General features: G+C 41.4%; 1 protein-coding gene across 1 annotated transcript; it reads left to right on the top strand.

The window, feature by feature from the left end:
- The first annotated feature begins 817 nt into the window (after positions 1 to 817).
- Positions 818 to 20,836, top strand: slc7a10a (solute carrier family 7 member 10a). The gene is made up of 11 exons (XM_030725508.1): positions 818 to 1,013; positions 7,274 to 7,478; positions 9,034 to 9,185; positions 16,151 to 16,276; positions 16,773 to 16,926; positions 17,042 to 17,165; positions 17,510 to 17,613; positions 17,730 to 17,826; positions 17,942 to 18,091; positions 18,831 to 19,008; positions 19,098 to 20,836. Exons 1-11 carry the CDS (start codon positions 911 to 913, stop codon positions 19,193 to 19,195), a joined length of 1,491 nt encoding a protein of 496 aa, XP_030581368.1. The 5' UTR covers positions 818 to 910; the 3' UTR covers positions 19,196 to 20,836.
- The last annotated feature ends 2,824 nt before the right edge of the window (positions 20,837 to 23,660 follow it).

Raw genomic sequence — 23,660 nt, 5'->3', positions numbered from 1 at the left:
TTTTATGTCAAAACTGAGTCAAACTGAGTTATCTTCTGTATTGCTGGTAGATTCAGTTAAAGAAATTTAAATAATTTGTGTGTTTTTGAAATAGGCTGAAACAAACAAACATTCCTCTGAAAATGGTTAGGTACAAGGACTGGACTGAAAATGAGGGGGAAAGCAGCTAATGTCCAAAATTTGGAAAACCTGGAGAAAACCTGGAAAAACTGGTGCTCAAGACCATTTTTAAAAAAATCAAGAAAATTTTGCTCTTTTGAAACAAAATATAAGACACGAGGGGTGGCACAAGACTTTTGCACAGTGTTGTATGTGTATGTACAAACTCACAAGCATAACATAACAAGCATAGTATAAAAGAATTCATCTATTTGTGAAAATTAAAAATCCTACGCCTGTTAGTTCTATTTAAAGGGGACAGTTCTCTGTAGCCTGCAACAGGATTGCTGTTTTTTTATTATTACTTTTAGTAGTAGTAGTAGTAGTAGTAGTAGTAGTAGTAAAGTGCACTAAACATTCTCCAGTTTCATGATCCAGTGAGGTTGAATAGTTGTGGGTCCGTTACAATTTGGTGAAACATACCGTCCACTTCTGCAGCAACTAGTTCGTTAGAATAAGCTGTTGTTGTATTTTAATGTATAGAAAAATATGGTAATACATGCAGGTTTACTAAGAAAGGTGCAAATAAGTAAATATAATCCGCTTCCATGTTCGAGATGCTGCACACCTTCATTTACCACGTGCCTACCTGAGACGAGGTTGGGCTTTGAGTGGTGGATCGCACGCATGCGCATTTCCTACTTCATCTGTAGGATGTTATAAGGGCAGCCCGGAGAGCGCAGCCTGGTTCAGTTTGAAGCATCTGGACCGAACCGAAGCGGACGGGAATCCCATTTCCAAGGCGGAGGAGATGGAGGACAAGAAGAAAAGAAAGAAGAATGAAGACTCCAACAGCGACAGAGTCACTCTGAAAAAAGAAATTGGACTTCTGAGCGCTTGCGCTATTATCATCGGTGAGTGTGTGACAGCTTTTGTTTCATGTGCTTTACTCATGCATAGAGGGTCGATCTGATGAATGCTGCCACAAGGAAATAGCTGACGAGGAAACGTGGCTGAGCGGCCGGCTTGCGCTGTAGCTGTTATAACGTGGCTGATGTACAGTTCTGTCAAAAAAGTTAGACTATAATTACACACAGTGGGGAATCGGTCACAGCACGGCTCAGCGTTTATTCTAGGCTTTATCTACTGTAAGGACACTGTAAAGAACAGACTGACTTTTCTTTCAGAAATGCTGCGTGACTGTCGGACTCTGAGGAGAAATACGCGCTGAAAAGTCGCCATTACGCACGCACGCTGTGATGTATGAATGCAGGGTTCTGAGTTTTGTGTGGAAACTGTTGCATCAGGCTGAGTGATCTGAATATGAGCGTGCATACGTGGCTAGATCTTCTAACGGCGAACATGAAAGACATGCACATCACCATCTTCGTCTCGGGGCCGTACCGGCTCAGTAATATAATTCATTTCAGTCGTGTTATTTAAAACTCTTTCATCATGAAATGCAGCAAAAATATTTACTTCACACGTGCAGCCACTCAGAGGGGATAACTGTTAAAATACGGGAAGTTGCAGTGCTGTTAGTTTCCTGCGCATTATGATGTTGTAGTCCAATGAACAGTTCCAGCAGCTGTACATTTAAAAAATCGGAGTAGTAACACAAAATGCTGCCATTATCTACATATCTATCTATTATTATCGTTATTAGGCTTTCTACAGTATTTTTAGAGGTAGGCAGAGAACGCTGCTATTGATTCAACAGCCTGAAATGAATGCAGTTATGAAGATATTTTTAGTGTACTTAAGTACCACATTGTTGCAGAGTAAAGACACACTATGCCAGTGGTATTCCTAACTGGCTGTACCTTCAGTTAGTTGGGAAAATGTGCTGAAACACACTGCTGAGGAACCATCGGGATCCAAACTATCTGCTTTATTCTCCTGGCACCAGACCCTACAGAGGTCCAGTGTCCATTCCTGAGGGGTCAGAACTGTGTTTGTTGCATGACAGAAACCCATACATTATTAGGCAAGTAGTTTTAATGTTGTAGCTTGTTACAATAAACTCACTTCCATAAAGCCCAAATGTAACATAGCAGTCTAACAGGACAAAACAAGATGATGTGAAGGGAAGTTGGAGAAGACAGCTGGTCCAACTAATCTTTGCAACAGTTTTTGCATAGTTGATTACTCCCCGTACCTGTAGTTCCTCATTTTTGTGTATTTGTGGTGATATGAACTGATAACTGTCGGGGTCTGCGGGGAATACAGACCAGCTGTAGAAAAGGACCCAAATGCAGACGTGAGGAAGCAGGCAGAGTATCAAAAATACGAGCATAAAACAGTCACTGCTGGAACATGAGAACAGGGAACACACAAGAACGGACACAGAAACATAAGCGAACGCTCCAACTGAGAAGACTGAGACCATATGTATACACAGGAGGGTGGAGACGGCTGTGGAGAATAAGACAGGTGAACAGATTCTAACTAATGAGACAAGAGAAGCCAAACTGAACGCAAAGCACACGAGAGACGAGACCAGCACAATAAAACAATAAAAAGCTCAAAATTCCAGGCAAACTGACCCAGGAACATGACCGTGACACTGTGGACATGTTTATCAGTGAGGCTCATGACTCAGTTTAGAGTTTTGTCTTTTTCAGCATTTCCTGGTTGTTTATTCTATTCTATTCTTGGTTTCAGTTTTTGTAATCTTGCCTCTCTCGTGTTTCCGTGTCTGGTTTTGTTTCCACCTTTTCTATCGCCTCTATGTTTAGTTCTGTTCTTGATATTTAGTTTAGTTTTGTGTGTATTTGAGTTCTTTTCTTGGTTTTAACTTGGTTATATTCCTGGATTTTCTTGGTTTATCCTTGCCCTCCCTGTGTTCCTGTTAAGTCTGTCTTTGTAACATGCTCTTGTTATTTACTTCCTGTCTTATTTTGATGGTTTCTTCTCTCATGTTTTGTCTTTAGTTTTACTTCCCTTGTCTTGTTTCCCCAACAGTTCTCAGCTGTGCCCCCCCCCCCCCCTTTTTTCCCCTCTTCCCTCATTATCCTGACCTGTTTTGTTTTGTATTACAGATTTTATAATCGCTTTGGCACCATTCCCACATCAGGAAAATCGTTCTCGCCACCCTTAATAAAATTCTCAAAACCGTTAAAGCATTTTTTCATAACTGACTCACCCGTGTAAAAGACTCTGCAGCAATCAGAACCTTTTTTCACATGTCACAAAATGAAAAGTCAGTCACTTCAACTATAAAAACCTTTCGTCACTGTTTCAAGACTTCAACATCAAATTGTTTTTTTACATTTCTCAAAGCCTTCCTGACTTTGGAAGGAGTCCTGCAAGAATCTGGGCCTAATGCAGAGTGAAAAATGAAATGTGAAGAATTTATTTGAAATTTTACAAAACTGCTGAAATGGAGAAAAGTATAATGATACTCATGAAACTGTATGCATCAGAGAACAGGCAAAGAACATATATACAATCTGAGAACATAGCACCAACTACAGTAAAGTCACACTACATAGATTCAGCAACCACTTTATTAGGTACACCTGTTCAGTTGCTTATTAATGCAAAAAATCTCATCGCCCAATCACAGGTCAGCAATTTAAAGCATGTAGACATGGTCAAGACAGCCTGCTGAAGTTCAAACTGAGCATTAGGAAGAAAGCTGAGTGAAAGTAGCATGCTTCTTGGTCTGAGTGTTTTCAGAAACTGCTGACCTACTGGGATTTTCCCACACAGCCGTCCCTAGGGTTTACAGAGAATGGTCCAAAACAGAAAACACCCGGTGAGTGGCAGCTCTCTGGGTTAAAATGTCTTGTTGATGTCAGAGGAGAATGACCAGAATACTTCAGGCTGTTAGGAAGGCAACAGTGACTCAACCACTCGTTACAAACGAGGTATGCAGAAGAGCATCTCTGAGCACATAACACACCTGCCCTTGAAGCAGATGGTGGCAGTAACAGAAGACCGTGCTGGGGGGTGGGGGGGCACTCCTGTCAGCTAAGAACAGGAAACTGAGGCTACAATTCACACTGACTCACCAAAATTGGACAATAGAAGACTGGAAAAATGCTGTCCTCCAGTGACCTCCACAGATGTGCGATCTCAGTCCAGTAGAGCATCTTTGGGATGTGGTTGAAAGGGAAATTTGGATGAGCAGCTGACAAACTGGCATGCTGTCCTGTCAATCAAAATCTCTGGAATATTTCCAGAACCTTGTTAAATCTATGCCACAAAGTCTGAAGGCAAAAGGAGGTCCAACCCGGTAGGTGTGTGTGTGTGTGTGTGTGTGTGTGTGTGTGGATGAGTTGTGAGATTCGAGTGAGAAGTGCATCAACACAGTAACAAATGTGTTTAGTAGAGATGCAGAGAAGCAGTGGCAGTGTGTATTAAAACAATGAGAGGCTAATGTGGGTGAGGAAAATTCTGACGTGAGAATTGCACCAGAGCGATCAAGAAAAGCTGTGAGAGCCCAGCAATAAAGCTGCTTTAAGTCCTTGTCTTCTGTGTCCTGCATTTGGGTCCTGCTCTGTCTGCCACACAGCCGGTTCATGACATAACCTGTCATCCCATTTCAGAGAGTAGGAGATTCTTGATCCAAGGAAATCTAGAGTGATCACTCTTCCAATTTCCACCATGGTCAGTAACGGGAGAGCCTTTTGCATCCCTCCGAAATGTCATCACTGGCTCTCTAGTTTTGGAGGCTGGTTCTGAACACCAATCAGAGATTTCTGTAGAAAATTAAAGAGGAGTGTATCAGGTGACCTTGAGGGGCACTGGTGCTTTATTTACCGAGATTTCCAGAGGTTTTTGTTCATTTTGATTAAATGTGTTCTGCTCTTTAGAAACCTCAAAATCCAGTGATGTGTCATAACCTATTAAAAAAAACAGATGTGCTCCACAAAGCTAATGCATTGTGTGTGGCAGGAGCCTTAAAGCGCCCCAGGCTGGAACAGAGAGAGACGGCACATAATCTACAGCCCTGCTTATCCTGTATGTTTACTGGGAGAAGTCTAAGCTGATCATGTTGGAAAGGTTTACATACTGGGCCCGCAAAGATTTTCATAATTACACGTTAATGCTGCGAGTCTGGTGCTGTTGGATTTCTTCAGCTACAGATTATGACGGTGGAGGGCTTATGTTTGGCGTAATTTAATATTTTAAGTTTGAAATGGATGCTCACATCTCTCAGCATAATGCTAAATTCTTGCCACAAGCACAGATGGAGGAAAACCTGCACAGCCAGTACACACAGGCAACTTGAGTCATGCTGCTACCCACCAGATACAGCCTACTCACATTGCATTTCATATGCCTTATTCTCGTAATATAGACTACTGAAGCTGTCAGGAAGGATGGCTTCATGCAGCTACTGATTACAATGTTACCACTGCTCACACTCAAGGTTAGACAATACACCACATCTATCAATCGACGTGCAATATTCATCTCTAACCACAATGAATATACTTTTATATTTGCTATTAATTGTGACAATCACTGTTTCCATGCCACAAACTTTGTTCACTCACTGCTTCATCCTCAAAGTAGAAGTTCCCACTCGTTGGGTGGAATTTATTGAAATAAGATTCTTCGTTTTGGCTTCGTTTAAATAAAATGGGAATTAATGTGAGAAGTCGTTTTGAGAGAATTTCTCAGCGATGGTGCAGAGAGGGTCAGTAGGCCTGTGACTCACACTTTCAGCTGCAGCGCCAAACTTTATGACATAACAAACACAGCACAGGCATTATGTAACAGCTCTGCATCTCACCGCAGCCTCCACAATCAAATCGGACAATGAAAAATGCACGCCTTGCATCTCATCGCCGGGGCTGCATCATTAGGGAGCGTTTGGGGCCACAGCGTGCCTCACTGGGTTTTAATAGTTTTAAAATGCTTACAGTTGACAGGGTCGTATTTTATTGTGAGGATCCAGTTTTTCCCAGTCTTTTCCAAAGAGGACAAAGACTTGAAGGACCGTACAAACATGTTTTGCTGTGACAGCTGCTGTTTGGTTACTTTATGTGTCCGAGATTTTGTTTTCTCTTTGTTGGTAGGGGTGATGACATATGAATGTCAGACGGGGTCTGGACTTGCTTATTAGTATGTGCCTGAGCCAACTAAGCTATCAGGTAACCTGTGCTTGTTCCTGTTGGGGGGGTCAGCTGAGCCTGGTCGTTAATGACTCATGTTTTAATAAGGCAGAACTAAATTACTTTACTACTTTATTAAATATACCAGTTCTTTGTATAAATGGAATTATGGCTGTATTCAGTGACACATTTATTATTTCGAAGCAGCCTTATATTGCAGCTGATGTTTTCAGCTATTATTAAACTACATTAAAATCACCTACCCAATATTGTGTTGGTCCCTCAACATTTAGTAGCAGATCCTTTGGGTCATCTGGGTTTTCTGATCAGATTTTTTACAGCACATCTTACAGATGTTCAATGTGACTGAGATCTTGAGGTTAGAGGCCTGGTAGTGACGTTCACGCGTTCCTCGGGCCATCCCTGAACAGTTTTGCAGTGTGGTGGCATGCATTGTTCTTCTGGAGGACAGCGCTGCCTTGTGCAGGATAGGCTCCAGCCCCTCTGCAAACCTGAGCTGGATAAGCAGTTACTAAAATGGATGGATGAAAAATAGAAGAATGCCCGTAGTCACTGTACAAACAGCAGCTTTAAATGGTTGAGATTAGGCTGTGCATACCATGCAGTCATATGTTAAAGCATTACTATATATAACTACATTAATCACTAAAAGAGCTGTAATCACGTGACTTGCTGTTTGCCAATTCAGAAAAAAGAAGAGGGGAGTTTATTTTTTCCCCTTCGGTCAGGCTTGGCTGTGCTAGTCTTCCCACGTAATTTTCTCTTTTTTTTCACTACACATGTTTGTCATCCAACTTTAGCAAAGATAGCTGGGAGACTGTTGGGGCACTATGATCTCCAAGCCAAGGCCCTTTGGAATCTCCTTGATTCTATTTTATGCACTCTTTGGTTCACCATTGTGTATGTGTGGAAAATGTGTCAGCAAGCTATAAATAAATGATAAATGAAATTCATTCTGAATGTCTGGCCTTTTGAATTCAAGTGTAACAACAGCTTTATTTAACTTTTTTTTTAATGCTGTCACACACAGAGGACTTAGGTTAAATATTCATGCATTAATAACCGCTGTAATCTTTTCTCCTAAGGGAATATCATCGGCTCTGGGATTTTCATCTCACCTAAAGGAGTGCTGGAGCATGCGGGGTCAGTGGGGCTGTCACTCTTCGTTTGGGTCTGTGGAGGAGGCATCTGTACCCTTGGGTCCATGTGCTACGCTGAATTGGGTGTCACCATCCCAAAGTCTGGAGGTGACTATTCATATGTGACAGAAATCTTTGGGGGGCTAGTAGGGTAAGTACTGTCACTGTTGTTGGTTTTTCTAGTCAACACATTTTTATTAGCTCGGCTGTTTCGAGAAAAAGTCGAGCTGTTGTCATATTTGGTGTCGGCGACGTCTATTCCACAAAAACTTAAACGTTGGCCATAACTCGAGAACAATGTGACCTACAATGTTCAAATTCACACCATAGATGCATCTACTAAAAATCTCGGGCAAGTTCAAATCTCGGTGACTTTGACCTAAAGGTCAAGGTCAGAGGTCTCCAACGATCTCACCTAAGACCTTCAAATTCACATCCTAGATTCATACTGTTCAAACTAGACCCATCAGACACACACACACACACACATTTTTGCGTCTTTCCCTCTGACTTATATTAATTTGAGATAAATTACATTATAACAGTCCAGAGGGCGTGTTCGCCTGGAACCAATCATCTGTGAGTCTGTTATGGCTTTGAAAGGTCTTGTGGCGTGTCAGCTGATCACAGAGCAGCATTCAAAGTCTGAGAAGGTCAAACTTGTTATGTGCTGTGCATGCCTGGGAAAGTAGCTCTCTTTGGCTTTTTCTGTTCACTTATTTTGCAGCTGCAAATGAAGCAGACAAAACAGAACCAAAAAAAAAAATTACCATAAAGGAAGAAATTCTGGGGCACCAGCAAATGAGGCAAAGGAAAAAGTAGAAAAGACCAAGTGAAGATGTTAGCTGATCCAAAGCTGAACACTTACTTATTTTTACCTACTGAGAATTTCAGTTTACAGATTAATAGCAAAACAGACTAAATGAGGAACAAGCACTGATGTGCGCTCACACCGTTATAAGATCTTTTGGCTGGAAAGTATCACTTAAATCCCACTGATAAAAATTCTGGAAATACTGGTTTGAAAAAAGAAACTGGGCCAAACCCTAAAATGTCCAAAATATGTGCTCAATGACTTTGGTCCCCTGATGTTTTAATTGAATAAAATCATCAGGTCAGCGCTACTTTGCTGACCAAGTAGATGGATAATAGCGGCATTTCCATCAGCTTTGTGTTTAATGCTAATTAGAATAGATGATCTAAGATGTTCACATGGAAAATAATCTATCTGGTAAACATTAGTGTGATCATTAGTGTGACTCCTGTGGCTGCAGAGAGACTTAATGGTCCTGAATTTCATCCTTCTGTAGCCACAGTAAATACTTTCCTGATGACTTTCTGGGACTAGTTGCTACGTTTAGGTCATAATCAGTTAAACATTTCGTTTTTTACTTTTTAATTATGGTTTATTAAAGTCAGAAAGGAGGATTAACTGGAGTAGCCAGTGAGTTGGTTTCTGTGATGGTGGAAATGCTCAAGGCTTCATAAAAAAAGCTTCACCAACCAATATAATTTCATGGCAGCTATCCATTCTTTATTTATTTTATTATGCTTTTGAATACATAATAGAGAGCAGTCAAAGTCACTTCCCTGTCAAAATCATTTGCATATGGCAGCAACTTTTCCCTCTAAATCTCAAGTGAACACAGTGATGTGACTGGGGTTTATTCTAAAATGAAATCCTGTCCTGTCTCTTCGTCCTTTAGATTCCTGTTGTTATGGAGCGCTGTCCTCATCATGTACCCAACCACGCTGGCCGTCATTGCGCTCACCTTCTCCAATTACGTCTTGCAGCCGGCCTTTCAGAACTGCTTTCCTCCCTTCGTCGCCACCAAACTTCTTGCCACGATCTGTGTCTGTGAGTCACCAGCAGCCCAAACCCCTCTGAAACGATGTGTTTAAGTAAATATTATTCTAGTTTAAGTGACTGTCCTGAGCTCTTATATGTGTTTGTTGTTGCTGTTTTATTTTTCCATTGAACAGTTTATAAAAGTCAGGGTAAACATTGCTGCTAATGCTAACATCATGGTTCTTCTCTTGAGCTGAAAACTGAAACATCCAGTTTTTCAGGGAGAAGATGAGGACACACTCGGTGCTTTTCATTAAAGCTAAAGGCAGATGCTGCAGAATTTCAGATCTGAGACATCGGCAGTATTTCTCCTTAAAGTCGAGCTTCTGAAAAACATTTTGCTCTACAGCAGCAGGACGTGATTTGCTGGTTTTTCAAAATGCACTCATGTTAAATGCCTTGTACTGTCCTGAGGCTTTTGAGAGGAAAATAGCTTTGACATGCAGAGTTGCAGTACACTGTGGCAACTGGCAGTGCTTGACCTTCAACCTCAGGAACACAAAGCAAGAAATTTAACAATATTTATTCACTGCTCTGTTGCATTTAGGGCAAGGAGAAACACAGCGGTTCCTGAGTATCCCTGCACTCTATAGAATAAGCAGTAAGGCTCTGATTAACCTGAATTTTGACTTTCTGTTGCTGATTAATGATTGATGGATAAACACTTTCCTCAGCATTTCCACACTGGTTATTTGCTGGCCATAGCTGTGTGGTGGTGTGGTTCAAAGTTTGAATAAACAGATGCGTGCTTGACAGATTTGTTGCCTGTGCCTCTGTCATCATGACAAACTGGTTCACAGTATCACACTTCAGCCCCGCTGTTGCCTGCAGCATGCAAGTCATCTGACTGAATGAACCAGAGTGACTCCCAGTGAGGTAATCATCAGATCGAGCATCTTATAAGCAATTGATCATAGGTTAAAATATCTATTTTACACTGCACTGGTACATGGATTTAAAAATCATTTCAATTTTAAATTACTGCTTGGAAAACAAATAATAACAAGGAGAAAGGCAGTCCCATCCTAGGCAAACCTGTCCCTTTAGGTAAACCAGAACAGTCGTATTTCCTGAAAGCAGCTGCAGAAGGGTCAGAAGCTCTGGGTGTAAAAAAAAAAAGGGTAAATCAAACCAAGCAAGACAAATCCCCTTCCTGTGATGGCTTAAAGAAAATGTGATACTGTGACAGTTCAGTGTGCTTAGGGCTGTCATTGTCATTTAATAATTCCATATGAAATGCTGTGCTCTATTTCCAGCCTCTAATCTAATCAGTCGGAGTATCTGTATTTAAATAGCCTGTGGCAGACGCAGACCTTGCATGCGTCTGATCCACAAACCAGCCAGTTTGGTCTTGTCAGAACCAGAGAGAGGAAGGGAAACAGGATAGACGGGAGTGGGATGGGTGTCTTGGTGTGTGGGCGTGTGCACACGTCAGGCTGGGGTGAGTGTTTACTGAGTACCCTCACGGACCTCCACTATTTATGGCAACAGAATGTTGAAACTGCTGCCTACTTTGGGCACGAGACACTCTGTGTGAGTGAGTTTTCTATTGTATTCTACTGTGTGTCTGTGTGTGTGTCAGTATCTGTGTCAGAATACATAATGGTGCCAGTCTTTGTGGACGCTGCTAATGAAAGGGTGTGTCTACGCTATTGTGCATTGTTTGATGTTACTGCCACTGGGCACCCTGGAAACAGGAAATGGGCAGGATACCTTGAACATCAGTGATGGAAGTGCCCGTTGGACAGCCAGACATTCAAGTCAGATGTTTGATGTTCCTATTGGCTGCCTGGTACCGCCCCTGTCCTCCAATCTGGTCTGTGGCATCACACTTGAGACCTAAAGTCACAGAAAGATTGTAGTCATCTGTCTGCGATCAGCATGAAGCTCAATCAGCAACATGTGAGCAGAGAAAGTGTCAGGTTTCACAGCAACCTGCCGACAGATGGAAAACATATTATTCTGATGCCTACAAGAATGATCTCTGTACCGTTTATGCCCTTTCACTGGAGTTCCTCAACCTTAAAAACCAAAGACAGGTGTCGTATCAGGAAGATGGCAAAACTGGTCGTCAAGAGGAGGAGATAAGAAAAGAAAAGGTTAAATGTGAAGGCTAAAGTAACCACTTTTCATCACTTTATCTACGGTGTTTTTCTACAACAGAATTACTGTATAATTTTTTTCTGCTCCGCTGAGTCTTCCTGGGGGTGCTCTTAAGTTCACTGAACTTTTCTTGGTTAAGGGTTTATGAATGCGAGTCAGCCTAGTTATGCCCCCCCCCTCCTTCTTCTCCTGCAGAGTGTACCGCTCGAGAGTCGCAGGGTGACCCAAGCGTGTGTGTGTTGGGGAAAACCAGACGGGTCCAGTTGTAAGCTGGTTGTGTTCTTCTAAGAATAGGCGCCCTCGACAGCCCACAGCAGCACAGTCGTGCACACTCATTTCAGCAGATTTATCCAACAGCAACACGTTAGTCTGTCGGCTGCTGATCGGTTTCACTCAATAGGAAGCAATATTCCTTTTCCAGCAGTGAACACTGGGATGTATTCCAAGATATTTCTTTAAATTGTAAAATAGTGTTATTAGAGTGTCTTATGGACCCAAGCATCATTAATTTCATAACAAGTCCCACAGAACAATCTATAGTTTCACATGTTATATCTCCATCACGAGTTTGGATTATTGACTTCAATATATGGCACAAAAGAAGCCGATAAATTTGTGGCATCATGCAGTAAAAATGCACATTTCCATTTCATTTATCACGTGCACCACAATCTGAACTACTGCCCTACGCTGTCATGTATTAGTTGTGATTTCGTTCTTTCTTGTAAAATGGAGCCCTCCATAAAGTCAGAAAATAAGTACAACGTAGACACAAATGAATGAAACTGTGCAAAGTACGCAAACTCAGAATTAATACAGACGTCATGCAGGAATTCCATTTAAGTGTGGCCGAGTGGTTTCACTTCAGCCCTCCTCCGAGTCCTTGGACTGGATGTTTTATTGAAAGCTGCACAAAACTCATTTACAGTTAGATTGAGGGCTCGTGGTCAGTCAGACTAACAGCTGGCCTAAAGTGAACAATTCAGAGTGGCTCAGAAGAGCAAAATGTCAGTCTTGGTTAGAGGATGAAGGAACAGCAGGCATCAAACATGAAGAACACGGTCACTTTCTTAAGTGTTTGAGTCTATCTTCATCTTCAGAGCATGTCTGCACACAGCTCTGTAATGACCTTAGAGGAGTGTTTGATCACTTGTGTGAAAACCAAACAAAATCATGAGCTTTAACTAAAAAAAAACAGTTCAGCCAACAGTTCCACAAGTGGATCATGGCACAGGAACTGCAACATATTCTGGATTCTTCTATAGTGATTTTGGTTTTTGGTTTCTTTTCCCACAGAGTGCATTTAATCTCCTCTGTATAACATATCTAATTATAAACTTTCCCATCTGTCTGTAACTTTCTGCAGCCCTCTTTAGAGCTCTTGGGTCTCCCGTTTGAAGTTTCTGCTGTCAGATATTTTGTGACGTATAGACAGGACTGGGCAGTTTTTGCCAGTCTGACTCCTGAGACCAGATCCTGGATCAGGAGGAGGCGTTCCTGAGGTTAAAGCCTCCTGATAAATCTGCACCGAGTTGGGATCAGAATCCATTAAGACTTAAAGCAGTAATTAGTTAGTATTCTAGAGCTGAGGCAGCCTTCAATGGAAGCAGTGACAGCAGGACACAGATTTACCTGCACTGTCACATTCAAAGCCACTGGCACCTCCTTCCTGTCAGGGTTAACACAGAGGAAAGTCGGGGGCGGTTGTGGTGGTGGTGGTGGGGTTCACGCAGGAACACAGGAACGGAAATGCATGTAACACTCCAAGGGGAACTGACTATAAAACACAGCAGTGTTGTGGGGGGACAGAAAGCTCTGCCCGGTGCCACCGAATCCTCCTGCCAAAAATTCACACGTGTGTGTGTGTATGCGTGTGTGCCTGCGCCAGCGGAAACAGTTTGTTCAGATTTCTGTGGTGGGAGGAGAAGTCTTGCTCTAGTGATGGATGACATGGTCACTGCTGGGTCGCTGGAGTGTGCGTTCGTGGGTAAAAGAGGGGAGGAAAGAAGTGTCATACGCACAGAATAAAAAATCTGAAACAAGAGAAGAGAGAAAAAAACGAATGACTACATTATCTTACTTTAATAGACCCTGAGGACTAAACCACTTCCTAATCTCCTGCTTCTGATTTTAAGTGCTCAACTATCCTGAGTGCAAGCAACTGATAAGTGGACTGTAACAGAGACGGCATGAAGATAGTATTATTTAACAAGTATTCATTAGTTATTACAAGCTACACAACAAGTTAATACATCTATTACTAAAGATGTGGAGACCACAAAACATCTGAATGTCTAATTGCTGGGAAGGTTATTATGCTCATAAAGCTACAGCTGATTTTCCACTCAGCGAACACATTACTAATATTTTACTTTTTCAATTAAATGTAGATTTTACATGATTTGCAAATGATTAGAATTTGCTTTTATTTATATTCTACAAATATTTTTTTTTTTTTTTATGGGATTATACTACTGTATACACAGTTCAATTCAGTTTTATTTATATAGCGCCAAATCACAACAAACAGTTGTATTGTGGGTAAAGACCCTACAATAATACAGAGAAAACCCAACAGTCAAAACGACCCCCTATGAGCAGCACTTGGTGACAGTGGGAAGGAAAAACTCCCTTTTAACAGGAAGAAACCTCCAGCAGAACCAGGCTCAGGGGTGGGGTGGGGGGGGTCATCTGCTGTGAGCGCGTGGGCTGAGTGTCACACTGAACTACGTCTAAAAGGCATGCAGACAAATGACCTTAAAGTATCAGAAGTGCTTTAAAGCCATAAGCAAGATTTCTTTATCCATATTGTCACAACCTGGAACATGAAATTAAAGACAACCTGTGAACTAAGAAAATGGGGATTTATTCCAACATAGATGTTGGAAATTTAGAAGAACATGTATCTGTCAGAAATTCAGGACTGCAAAGGATGGATGGATGGATGGATGGATGGAATTGACTGTAAAAGAAAATAAGAGTATGCTGATGCATGATGAGAGCCTGGTGTCAAAGTGGAACTACAAGAATGAGCACACTGTGCAGGTGTAGCTTGTGCAGCTAATCAGCCTTTGGTCTGCACCTGCAGGACAAAGAACAGTGAATGGACTGGTACTTATGTAGTGCCTCTGAGCACTACATAAGTACTACTACAAAGCTCTTTTAGAACAGCACCAACACGGAAAAAACCCAGTGCCCGCGTAGCCTGGGAACCCAGAGGAACTTCATTAAGTGGAAGACCAGACAAGATTGCCCTTACATTTATGCAGTGAGGTACATCTTTGAAAGAGCTTACATACACAACATCGTGGAGTACAATCCACAGCATTGGAGAGATTTGCAGGTCTGTCTTTCTTTTGCTGGTAAGGGCAACCGGAGAGCCACTTGCTCTAGCTTGATGTGGCTCTTTTGGAATTGGGGCAGCTGTTACTATTTTATCATTCACAAATAAAAACTCAGCTTGGGCATAATGTCAAGGTCAGCGCCTTAGAGGAGAGCAGAGCCACACATGCAGTTTACATAAGCAGGGAAAGTACTCAGTTTCAGACTTTTATCTGTTTTGTTCTGTTTAGTTGGTAAAGATGTTCTTTTTCTTTTACACGTTTGTCCTGACAAGAGAGTAACATGTAGATAAGCACACACATCTCGACCTCAAGCTTTAAGGTCTGTACACGTGTTGAAAAATGCAGCAGCATGTACTGTAGTCTGCTAGAAATGGCACATGCGGTGTGCTTCATTGTTTAGTTATAATGCATATTTGTTTGAGGTCAAAATGTACTCTCAATTAACTCTAATACTTTTGTATTATGTACTGCATATGGACATAATTACAAATACACAACTTCTAAAAGTACAGTCAGCATAAACTGACTACACGGTGTGTCTGCTTTAGTGGTCGCATCTCCGTTCAAGTACGCACAACTTTACAGCACTCAGTGCAGAATAGTAGAGCCGGGGCTCTGATGCATTCTGTGATTTATTTATTTATTTTGGCCACAGCGGCTTTTATCGACAGTGGAGAGAGACAGGAAATGGGGGAAAGATACGAGGGAAGACACGCGGGCAAATCGGCGACGGGCCGGGACGCAAACCCGCGCCACAACGTGGCATGTGTATGTGTGTCACCGGCTTTACCACTAAGCCACCCAGGCGCCCATTCTGTGATTTTTAATTAAAACTTATAGCAACAAGCATTTATGCACAGTCTGTCTTATAGGCAGAGCAGAAACATATTCAAGTGTAATGTTTGTGTCCTCGTCATTTTAGTTTTTTGAAACCCGATGTCAGAAACACGGGATGCTTCTGACTGTGTTACAGTCCCTCTGGACACTAATGAGGATGATAATTAATATAATGAACATCATATGTTGTGTTCTGTAAGACTGTAAGACTTGAAAAAAGTCAGGAAAGTGTGAAGGGGGTTTACTCATAGACGTCTATACAACCAGGAGAGAGTTGGTACCTAGAGGAGTCGCCCTCTGCTGGCAGTTAAAAAGAATGCAGGTTTAAGGCACTTACACATTGGCTTCAGTTTTCCTACCTATATAATATGAATCTGTGTCCATCTTTCATATACAGTCTCTTTTCACCTCATGTGGGATGTAATATGTAAGGTCTGTTGGTGCTTAAAGGGTCCATCAAGACTCCATTTGTATGAAAGCACCTTTGTACCTTTGTTCAGCCTGAAAAACCGCTTAAATTTGCTGATGGTGCTGAAAGTGCAATTATTAATCTAATCTAATTATTATTCATTTGAATTTTGACCTTCAGACTTGATGCTTCATGTGAAATGCACTTCTGCTTGGTGAGTAATTAAATGTTTTTGCATAAAACTTCATTAATTCCTTTGCTGTGTGTTTGTGTGTACACAGTATTCCTGACCTGGGTGAACTGCTCCAGTGTGCGCTGGGCGACACGGATCCAGGACATTTTCACTGTAGGAAAACTTCTCGCTCTAGGACTCATTATAATAGTTGGACTTGTCCAAATTTGTAGAGGTACAGACACACACGCACCTGCACACATACAAAAAAAAAAAAAAGCTTTTCACTAATTGTGGATACAGGAATTTCTGTGGTTTTAGACATGCTTCAGTGTACAAGATACAAAGTTATCTCAGTACAAATCTATAATGATCTAATCTGAAAGTGTTTCAAAGCAGAGAGTAAATTTTAAATTGATAACAAATTTTTATGCATTCTTTTACTTTGGCAAGTATGTTAGATTTTGATGTTGGTGATCCCTCGTGTGCATGAATAGACAAAACAAAAAATTGAAGACCAATTATACCAATTAAAGCTCTGGTCCTGTGATTGAATTTAACATTCTTGGAAAGCTGTAATGAGTGTGAAGCAGCCTCAAACAAGGCTTTGTTTCTTTAAAAAATGTAAAATTCTTAACATCAAGCTGTGGATTTTATTGTATTAATTTGATTAGCAATGAGCCGATTGTTTTAGATTCATCTGCCGCTGCCTTTCTCTCATCTGTCTCCAGGTCACTACGATGCCCTGCACCCCAGTGTGGCCTTTGAATTCAGTCAGGACCCCTCAGTGGGACAAATAGCTCTGGCCTTCCTCCAGGCCTCCTTTGCCTACAGCGGCTGGAATTTCCTCAACTATGTCACGGAGGAGGTCGTAGAGCCGCGCAAGTACGACATGCACAAGCAGAGATAGCAGAGATGGTGTTAAATACCTCCAGTTTTTCATAGTTGCTTACAATTTCACGCATAAACTGACCTATATCATCATTTTCCTTGTCATCAGGAACCTGCCCCGTGCCATCTACATTTCCATCCCACTGGTGACCCTCGTCTACACGATGACCAACATTGCCTACTTCTCCTCCATGACCCCAGAGGAGCTGCTCAGCTCGAATGCCGTGGCAGTGGTGAGCAGCTCTGCAGCTCCATGACTGGATACTTTATGAGCCCAATTCTGAAAAAGCTGAGACACTCTGTAAAATATAAATTAAACCGATGCAATGATTTATCTCATGAATCTATATTTTATTCAAAAAAGAACAGAGAAAACAAATCAGTTGTTTAATTATAGCAACATTTTGCAACTATAATCACATTAATTTGCAACAGCTCAGGAACATCATTGGGTATAAAAGGCATCTGAGAGGCTGAGTTTCTCAGAAGTAAAGATGGGCAGAGGTTCACCAATCTGCACAATAAGAATGACTGAATATGTCAGTAATGTAGACCATCATGTTTTGTGTCTCTTCAGACGTTTGGGGAAAAGCTGCTGGGGATGTTTTCCTGGGTGATGCCGATCTCTGTAGCTTTGTCCACGTTTGGAGGAATTAACGGATATTTGTTCACCTCCTCCAGGTAAACCACAAACACTTCGCTTTGCATTACACTGCCTGCCAAACCCTATCTTAAATTTATTCTTATTGATCCTACTGTTTCTTCAAAAATAACATTGTAAATGTGTCTGCTGGTAGACTGTGTTTCTCTGGTGCCAGAGAGGGTCACCTCCCTTATCTGCTGGCAATGATCCATCTAAAAAACTGCACTCCGATTCCTGCCCTGCTGCTCTGCGTGAGTTCAGCTCCACCAGTTTCATCCAAGTCTTCAAATCTTGGCAGAGCAGATTAGGTCCACAGAGAGGTTCAGTGCTTTAATGTTCACTTGTTTGAACTGTCCTGTCCTACAGTGTATTGCCACAATAGTCATCCTGTGTATTGGAGAGACGCACAACCTGATCAACTATGTGTCCTTCATCAACTATCTGTCCTATGGGGTAACCATCGCCGGCCTTCTCTACCTCCGCAAGAAAAAGCCCAACTTGGCCAGACCTATAAAGGTATGGCAGCTGTTTTATCTGATGGTATATTATTGACATGACTATTGAACAACTGAATACAGCAAAATGAAGTATAATAATGATGTAAGGCAGAGGGAGAAAATGAGCCTATTGGGTAAGAAAAGTGAAATAATAAACTGACAGGTTCAAATTCAGTGAAAATGGCAGTGGATAACATAAAGATATTTCATTTATAATTGAATTATAATAATTATATTTTCTAAACAAATAGAAATCAAATATGATGTTAAGCTTCCCATCACATCGATTCAGTGAGCACTTTATTTTTCACTTTCATTCAGAGGCTCTTCACTTTCCGCTGTTTTCATCGCATTTAATAATGTAAAACTAGGAAGACGGTATAAGGTGATTCAGTCATACAGGCTAATTTGATTTTTAATGGCATATATAAACATTAAAGGGACTCATATGAAAACACCAAAGCACACTTTAGCTTTATTTGGGGTGTTGTTACTGTTTCTGGGAGGTGTAACAGCTGCAGCCAGTAAATGTTAACTGGAGCCTATCACTTAGAAATAAACTGCAGCTTTAAAGCACTTATATTTGCTCCACGGGACGACTTGTGTCAAAAAGTAGCGATTTCACAGGCTTTTCCTGGCTCAGAATGAGCCAATCTGCAGTAAAGGCATGAATGGGTCGCTTTGGCGCCCCCTGGTGTTACAAATGGCAACTACATTACATGTGTTAGTCCACAGTTAGGTCTTTTTGTTCTGTGCAGGTGAACCTGTTGATCCCCATCAGCTACCTGATCTTCTGGGCTGTGCTGCTGGGCTTCAGTCTGTACTCAGAACCAGTGGTCTGTGGCCTGGGTATGGTGATCATGCTGACGGGAGTCCCTGTGTACTTTGTGGGCGTTCAGTGGAAGGAGAAACCCAAATGGCTCTACAGAGTAGTTGGTGAGTTGGTTTGTGCCAACGTACAGAACATATTTATGTCAGTAGTTACTGTCTGTGCCTGACTGATCCTGACGCCTTTTGTCTTGCAGAAAAAGTCACATACATGGGCCAGAAGGTGTGTTACGTGGTGTTTCCTCAGGGTGACCCCTCAGAAACAGAGCCCCTCACTGCCAAAGCTACTGACTGAGCAGTGAAGTCAAACCGGGACTCTGTGTCAACATCACTACTTCCAGTTTTCGTCTTAAAAATGTTCCTGTTGGTCAGTAAATCGTGAAGAGAAGTATTACATGTTCTTGCACAGGTGTGCAGGGGGTTGGGCTGGGATGGAGCCGTTATATCCAATGGATGTGTTTTTGGGTTTTGGTTTTGTCATCCATTGTCGTCACCAGCATGAAGAGTTTATTTTTCATACAGACCCTCATTTATCCTCTTACTATAAACAAAAAAATCTCCATCCTGTTCTTTTTCTGCTTCATTTCCAGGAGTTTTTTTCTTTTGAGACTTTAACTAAATTTTCATGCTAATGTGCCTTATGAAAGTGTGTGTGTGTGTGTGTGTGTGTGTGTGTGTGTGTGTGTGTGTGTGTGTGTTGCATTGGTTTGTGCGGGTATTTTGAGTGTGTCATTTCTTGTATAAGATAAATATGCAAGCAGTTTCTGCACTTAGCAATACTTCTCTGTAACTGCTGCTACTTTGCACTCTTTTACTAATTACTCACATGTTCACTGATCTGTTGTGGATGTGTCATTTTTCTGTCTGTGTCTCTGCCTCGGCTGCAGACAGAATCTGGCTGTTCTCTTTTCTTTCCACAGACTATTCTGTTTTTTTTGTTATGATTATATCACGTCTCCTTCCTGAGAGATGCTGTAGGTGCCTTAATGTTTTTATTAGAGACGCTCCTCTCTCCCAGTTATTTTTAAAGCGCGGGCGAGACGATGACCGGCTCTTGCAGGTTTTTAAGGTTCACCTGCCGCCTCCTTTGGTCTCTGGAGTTCGGCACTTTGAGACTTTTGGCCTCGTTGCTTTAGTAATGTTTTCATCTCTGGGATTGCCACCGAACTCTCTCTCAAGGTGCTTGGCCAGCCAAAACACTTACTACACGTTTCACCTGTTGTGATACAGTATTCGATCAGTAACATGTTGCATAACTTTATCAGAATCTGCAATGATTGACAGATGGCTGACAGTGGATGTTTAAGTGTGTTCTTACTTCCCCAAAGTCACTCCAGTAACCCCTGATATTCACTCTTTTATCCACTGATCAGCTGATTTAACATAACACTGACATCACATAGTTGGAAGTTCTGTTCATATCCCATGACCTCATGGACTTCCTGTATAAGTCAATATATTGATGTATTATGGAACCAATTTGGTCAAACTTGCCTCCTCAGTACCTTTACATTTACTGTGGCCCAGGAGATGATGTTGTTGCTGCCGTATTGTATTTGAATATTAAGATTTATTTTATTGTCATTGCATACACAACGAGATTCTTAAATCTCTCTGATGTTGTACATATAACAGAACAAATGAAGAATTGGGCCACTGGCCTTTTTTAAATGAGAAGTAAACCATCGGGTTGGAACTGTATTGAACATGTGGTCCCTTTCTCAGTCTGTAGATGCTGAGAATTTCTCGTGCATCAGATCCACGAAACGTCTGTCCTGCCACGTCCCGGTGCTGTAAGATCTGTAAATACTGTGTGGCGAAAATAAACTATTAAAAAAATGCACCAGGGACTTTTACAGAGATCACATTCCTCAGACATGTTGTGGTACATTTGTATACTGTATAATGGGTGTACCTTTTGTTTTGTAAAAGAGCGAAGTTGTAAATTAATAACAATGTAATTGATCATTAAATATAGCAACTTCTAAAAAAGTCACTCTGTGTGTGTGTGTGTGTGTGTGTCTTCTCCTGTGTGGCATCTTTTTAGCACCAACATCAAGTAAAAAAAAATTTGGATTTTCGTTAACAAGTTTTGGCAAATGTTCAGCACATCTGCAACCATTCAGTTTTTCTTCCACCTACAGTGGCCCTGCACCCCACAGTTTGAAGATCAATCCAACGGTGACCACAGTACAAAACAATCTACCAGTAATATGTTGGTGGTACTTGCAGTAGTTTGATGCCAGTTTCACTATGACAAACCAGAACGTCAGTGATGCAGCAGCTCGTCGAGCTCATGATCCATCATAAGTTCACAGGTTACTGTAACATGAAGCACAGAGAGAAAGGTGCTCGTTCTGTCACTGATCGGCTGTATTGCACAAACTGAGAAGTCGAGGAGGACGAAATAATCTTGTTTCACCAAGATCTGACCGACGCTCTAAAAGGAGGAGTGCGAGTAAAATGACAAATGTGCAAGTTCCACTCAAACTGACCGATGCTCGAGGAGGAGGAGCAGGTTTTGTGAATTCTGGAGGGACAGATGGATGATGGGTGCCCACCATTGCATTTTTGGCTGGACGAGCTATGGGGGGAAAAAACAAACAGAAAATGAAGCTTTAAATTTATTTATTGCAGGCACAGGAAAATTATAAGCAGAAGGTTGAACAGGGTTTTGGGTCTGTAAGCCCAACAATTTCATGGCAGCATTTCTCTTGAAGCACAAAATATAATTCTCAAAATGTCAGAAATGCTTTCAAACAAACATCATCTTCAAGGAGCAAAGCTTCAAACTCAAATCTGTAAGCAGGTTTCAGCAGAACTTCCCCTTCCGGCGGCCTCGAGCCAACGTGTTTACACCTGTGCACAAAACTGCATTAGTGCAGCTCTTACTGAAGCATACTGGAGACAAAATCAGGAAACAGAAAAGACTCACTCGATCCAGACCGGCAGATCATAATCATCACCCTGACCACATTAGCAGTCGCTGTAATTGCGACACAATCTCACTAAAGAAATCAAATTCTGCTGAGTTACCATCACTCCTTAACTTGATGACTGCATCCCGAACAGATTAATGTTTAAATGCAATCGAAGAGGAACTGAAAGGTTCCCTTCCTCTGACTCTTTGCACTTGCGATCCCAGAGCTGAGATTCCTGACTTATTAGTGCATCAGTCACTTCTACTAATCACGTGACATATAAAAAAAAGCAGCATCCAGACAAGGACCAATCAAATCTCTTCAAACAGGTAACTCCACAGGGCTGATTCATCAAACTGTCCCCGACCACTGCAACAGCAGGGAAAAACGTTAAGGCCTTCGTAATTCATGTCTCTACATCACAAACAAGATATGCAAATGTATTTATTTATTTACCAGTCAGCAGCTAAACTATTTCACTTTAAGCTAAATGAGGACAGATGAGTTTTAAATAGAGATTCAAGAAAACACAAGTAAAACATTTGTAAAACTATAAATAAATAAATGTAGCTGTATTTCTCCATATTTCAAAGAAAGGACCGGGAACAAGAACACATCATTAAGGAGAAATTAGTTGGAAAGGACTACGGTGAGATCTCTAATGGCACGTAACATATAGCAGCTGTTCTTCTGGCACATTCAGCTTATTTAAAAGGGAAAAAAACACAGTGGGAAAGATGTCGTTTTTCCACAAGAAATTGGCTTCTGGTCATTTCTCTTTCGCTCCCAACCCACACCGATTATTGGCTTCTGATTCTTTTAGCATATAAATATCCTGCAGCACAAGTGAGGGGGGGTGTTAACAAGACTGGTACATTCTTTAAAAGATCCAGGAGTGATTAGCAAAACGTTACCAGTGTCAAAAAGCAGCCCAGAAACAGGCAATCACTTCAATGTTCCTCAAGGCAGAAGAGAAATGTAAAGCAAAATTATTACAGGTCTCCACTGAAGACTGAAAAATAGAGGTCTCTGCTTAAACATCCAGTATTTAAAAAATTCCACAGCATAGATATGAATTTCCACCAGAACACAAAAACCAGCAGTCCAGACAGCCGCAGTGACCGGTGTGCAGTCATCCACTGGGACGAAGAGGAGGAGGGGGCAGCGTGTCCGTGTGAAGCTCCTCTTCATGGAGGTCAGCGCAGACGCTCGCTGATAAAGTCCGGTTCATTCCAAGGATCAGCTTCCTTAACAGGACAGTTTTGGTTTCTTATGAGGAGGATGTAACAGGATTACAGGTAATATACTTGGACTCGCTGCCTCGGTATTCAGACATGTTGTGGTACATTTGTGTACCGTATACTGGGTGTACCATTTGTTTTGTAAAAGAGCAAAGTTGTAAATGAATAACAATGTTACTGATCATTAAATATAGCAACTACAGTATTTGGCTTTTTAAAACTGATCATCTATGATGGTAAAAATGTCAAATAAAGCTACATTTGATAAAAACAGAGTAAATACGTTCTTAATGTTTCTCAAAAGGGGTCAAAATGTAAGTGAGGAAAAACTATGCTGAATCAATACTGACACTGCTCCTGTGTTAAATGAAGAGTTGATATTTTTATGCTTGTAAATTCTCAAATATAAAGCAATATCCTGCACCTACTGAGCACAAAGCCATAAAACGAAGGGGAAATCTAGCTTTAATGAGACTACCATCAGACTGAACCCGGCCTTATTTTCAATTTATTTACTATCATAGTTTTCATTATGTAAAAGATTTTATGAGGAAATTACAAAAACATTTTTAAACTAATGAATTATTGAGTTTGGGAG

The sequence above is a fragment of the Archocentrus centrarchus genome, chromosome 3 (assembly GCF_007364275.1).
Source record: "Archocentrus centrarchus isolate MPI-CPG fArcCen1 chromosome 3, fArcCen1, whole genome shotgun sequence".
NCBI lineage: Eukaryota > Metazoa > Chordata > Actinopteri > Cichliformes > Cichlidae > Archocentrus > Archocentrus centrarchus.
This window is presented reverse-complemented; position numbering and strand designations above follow the sequence as displayed.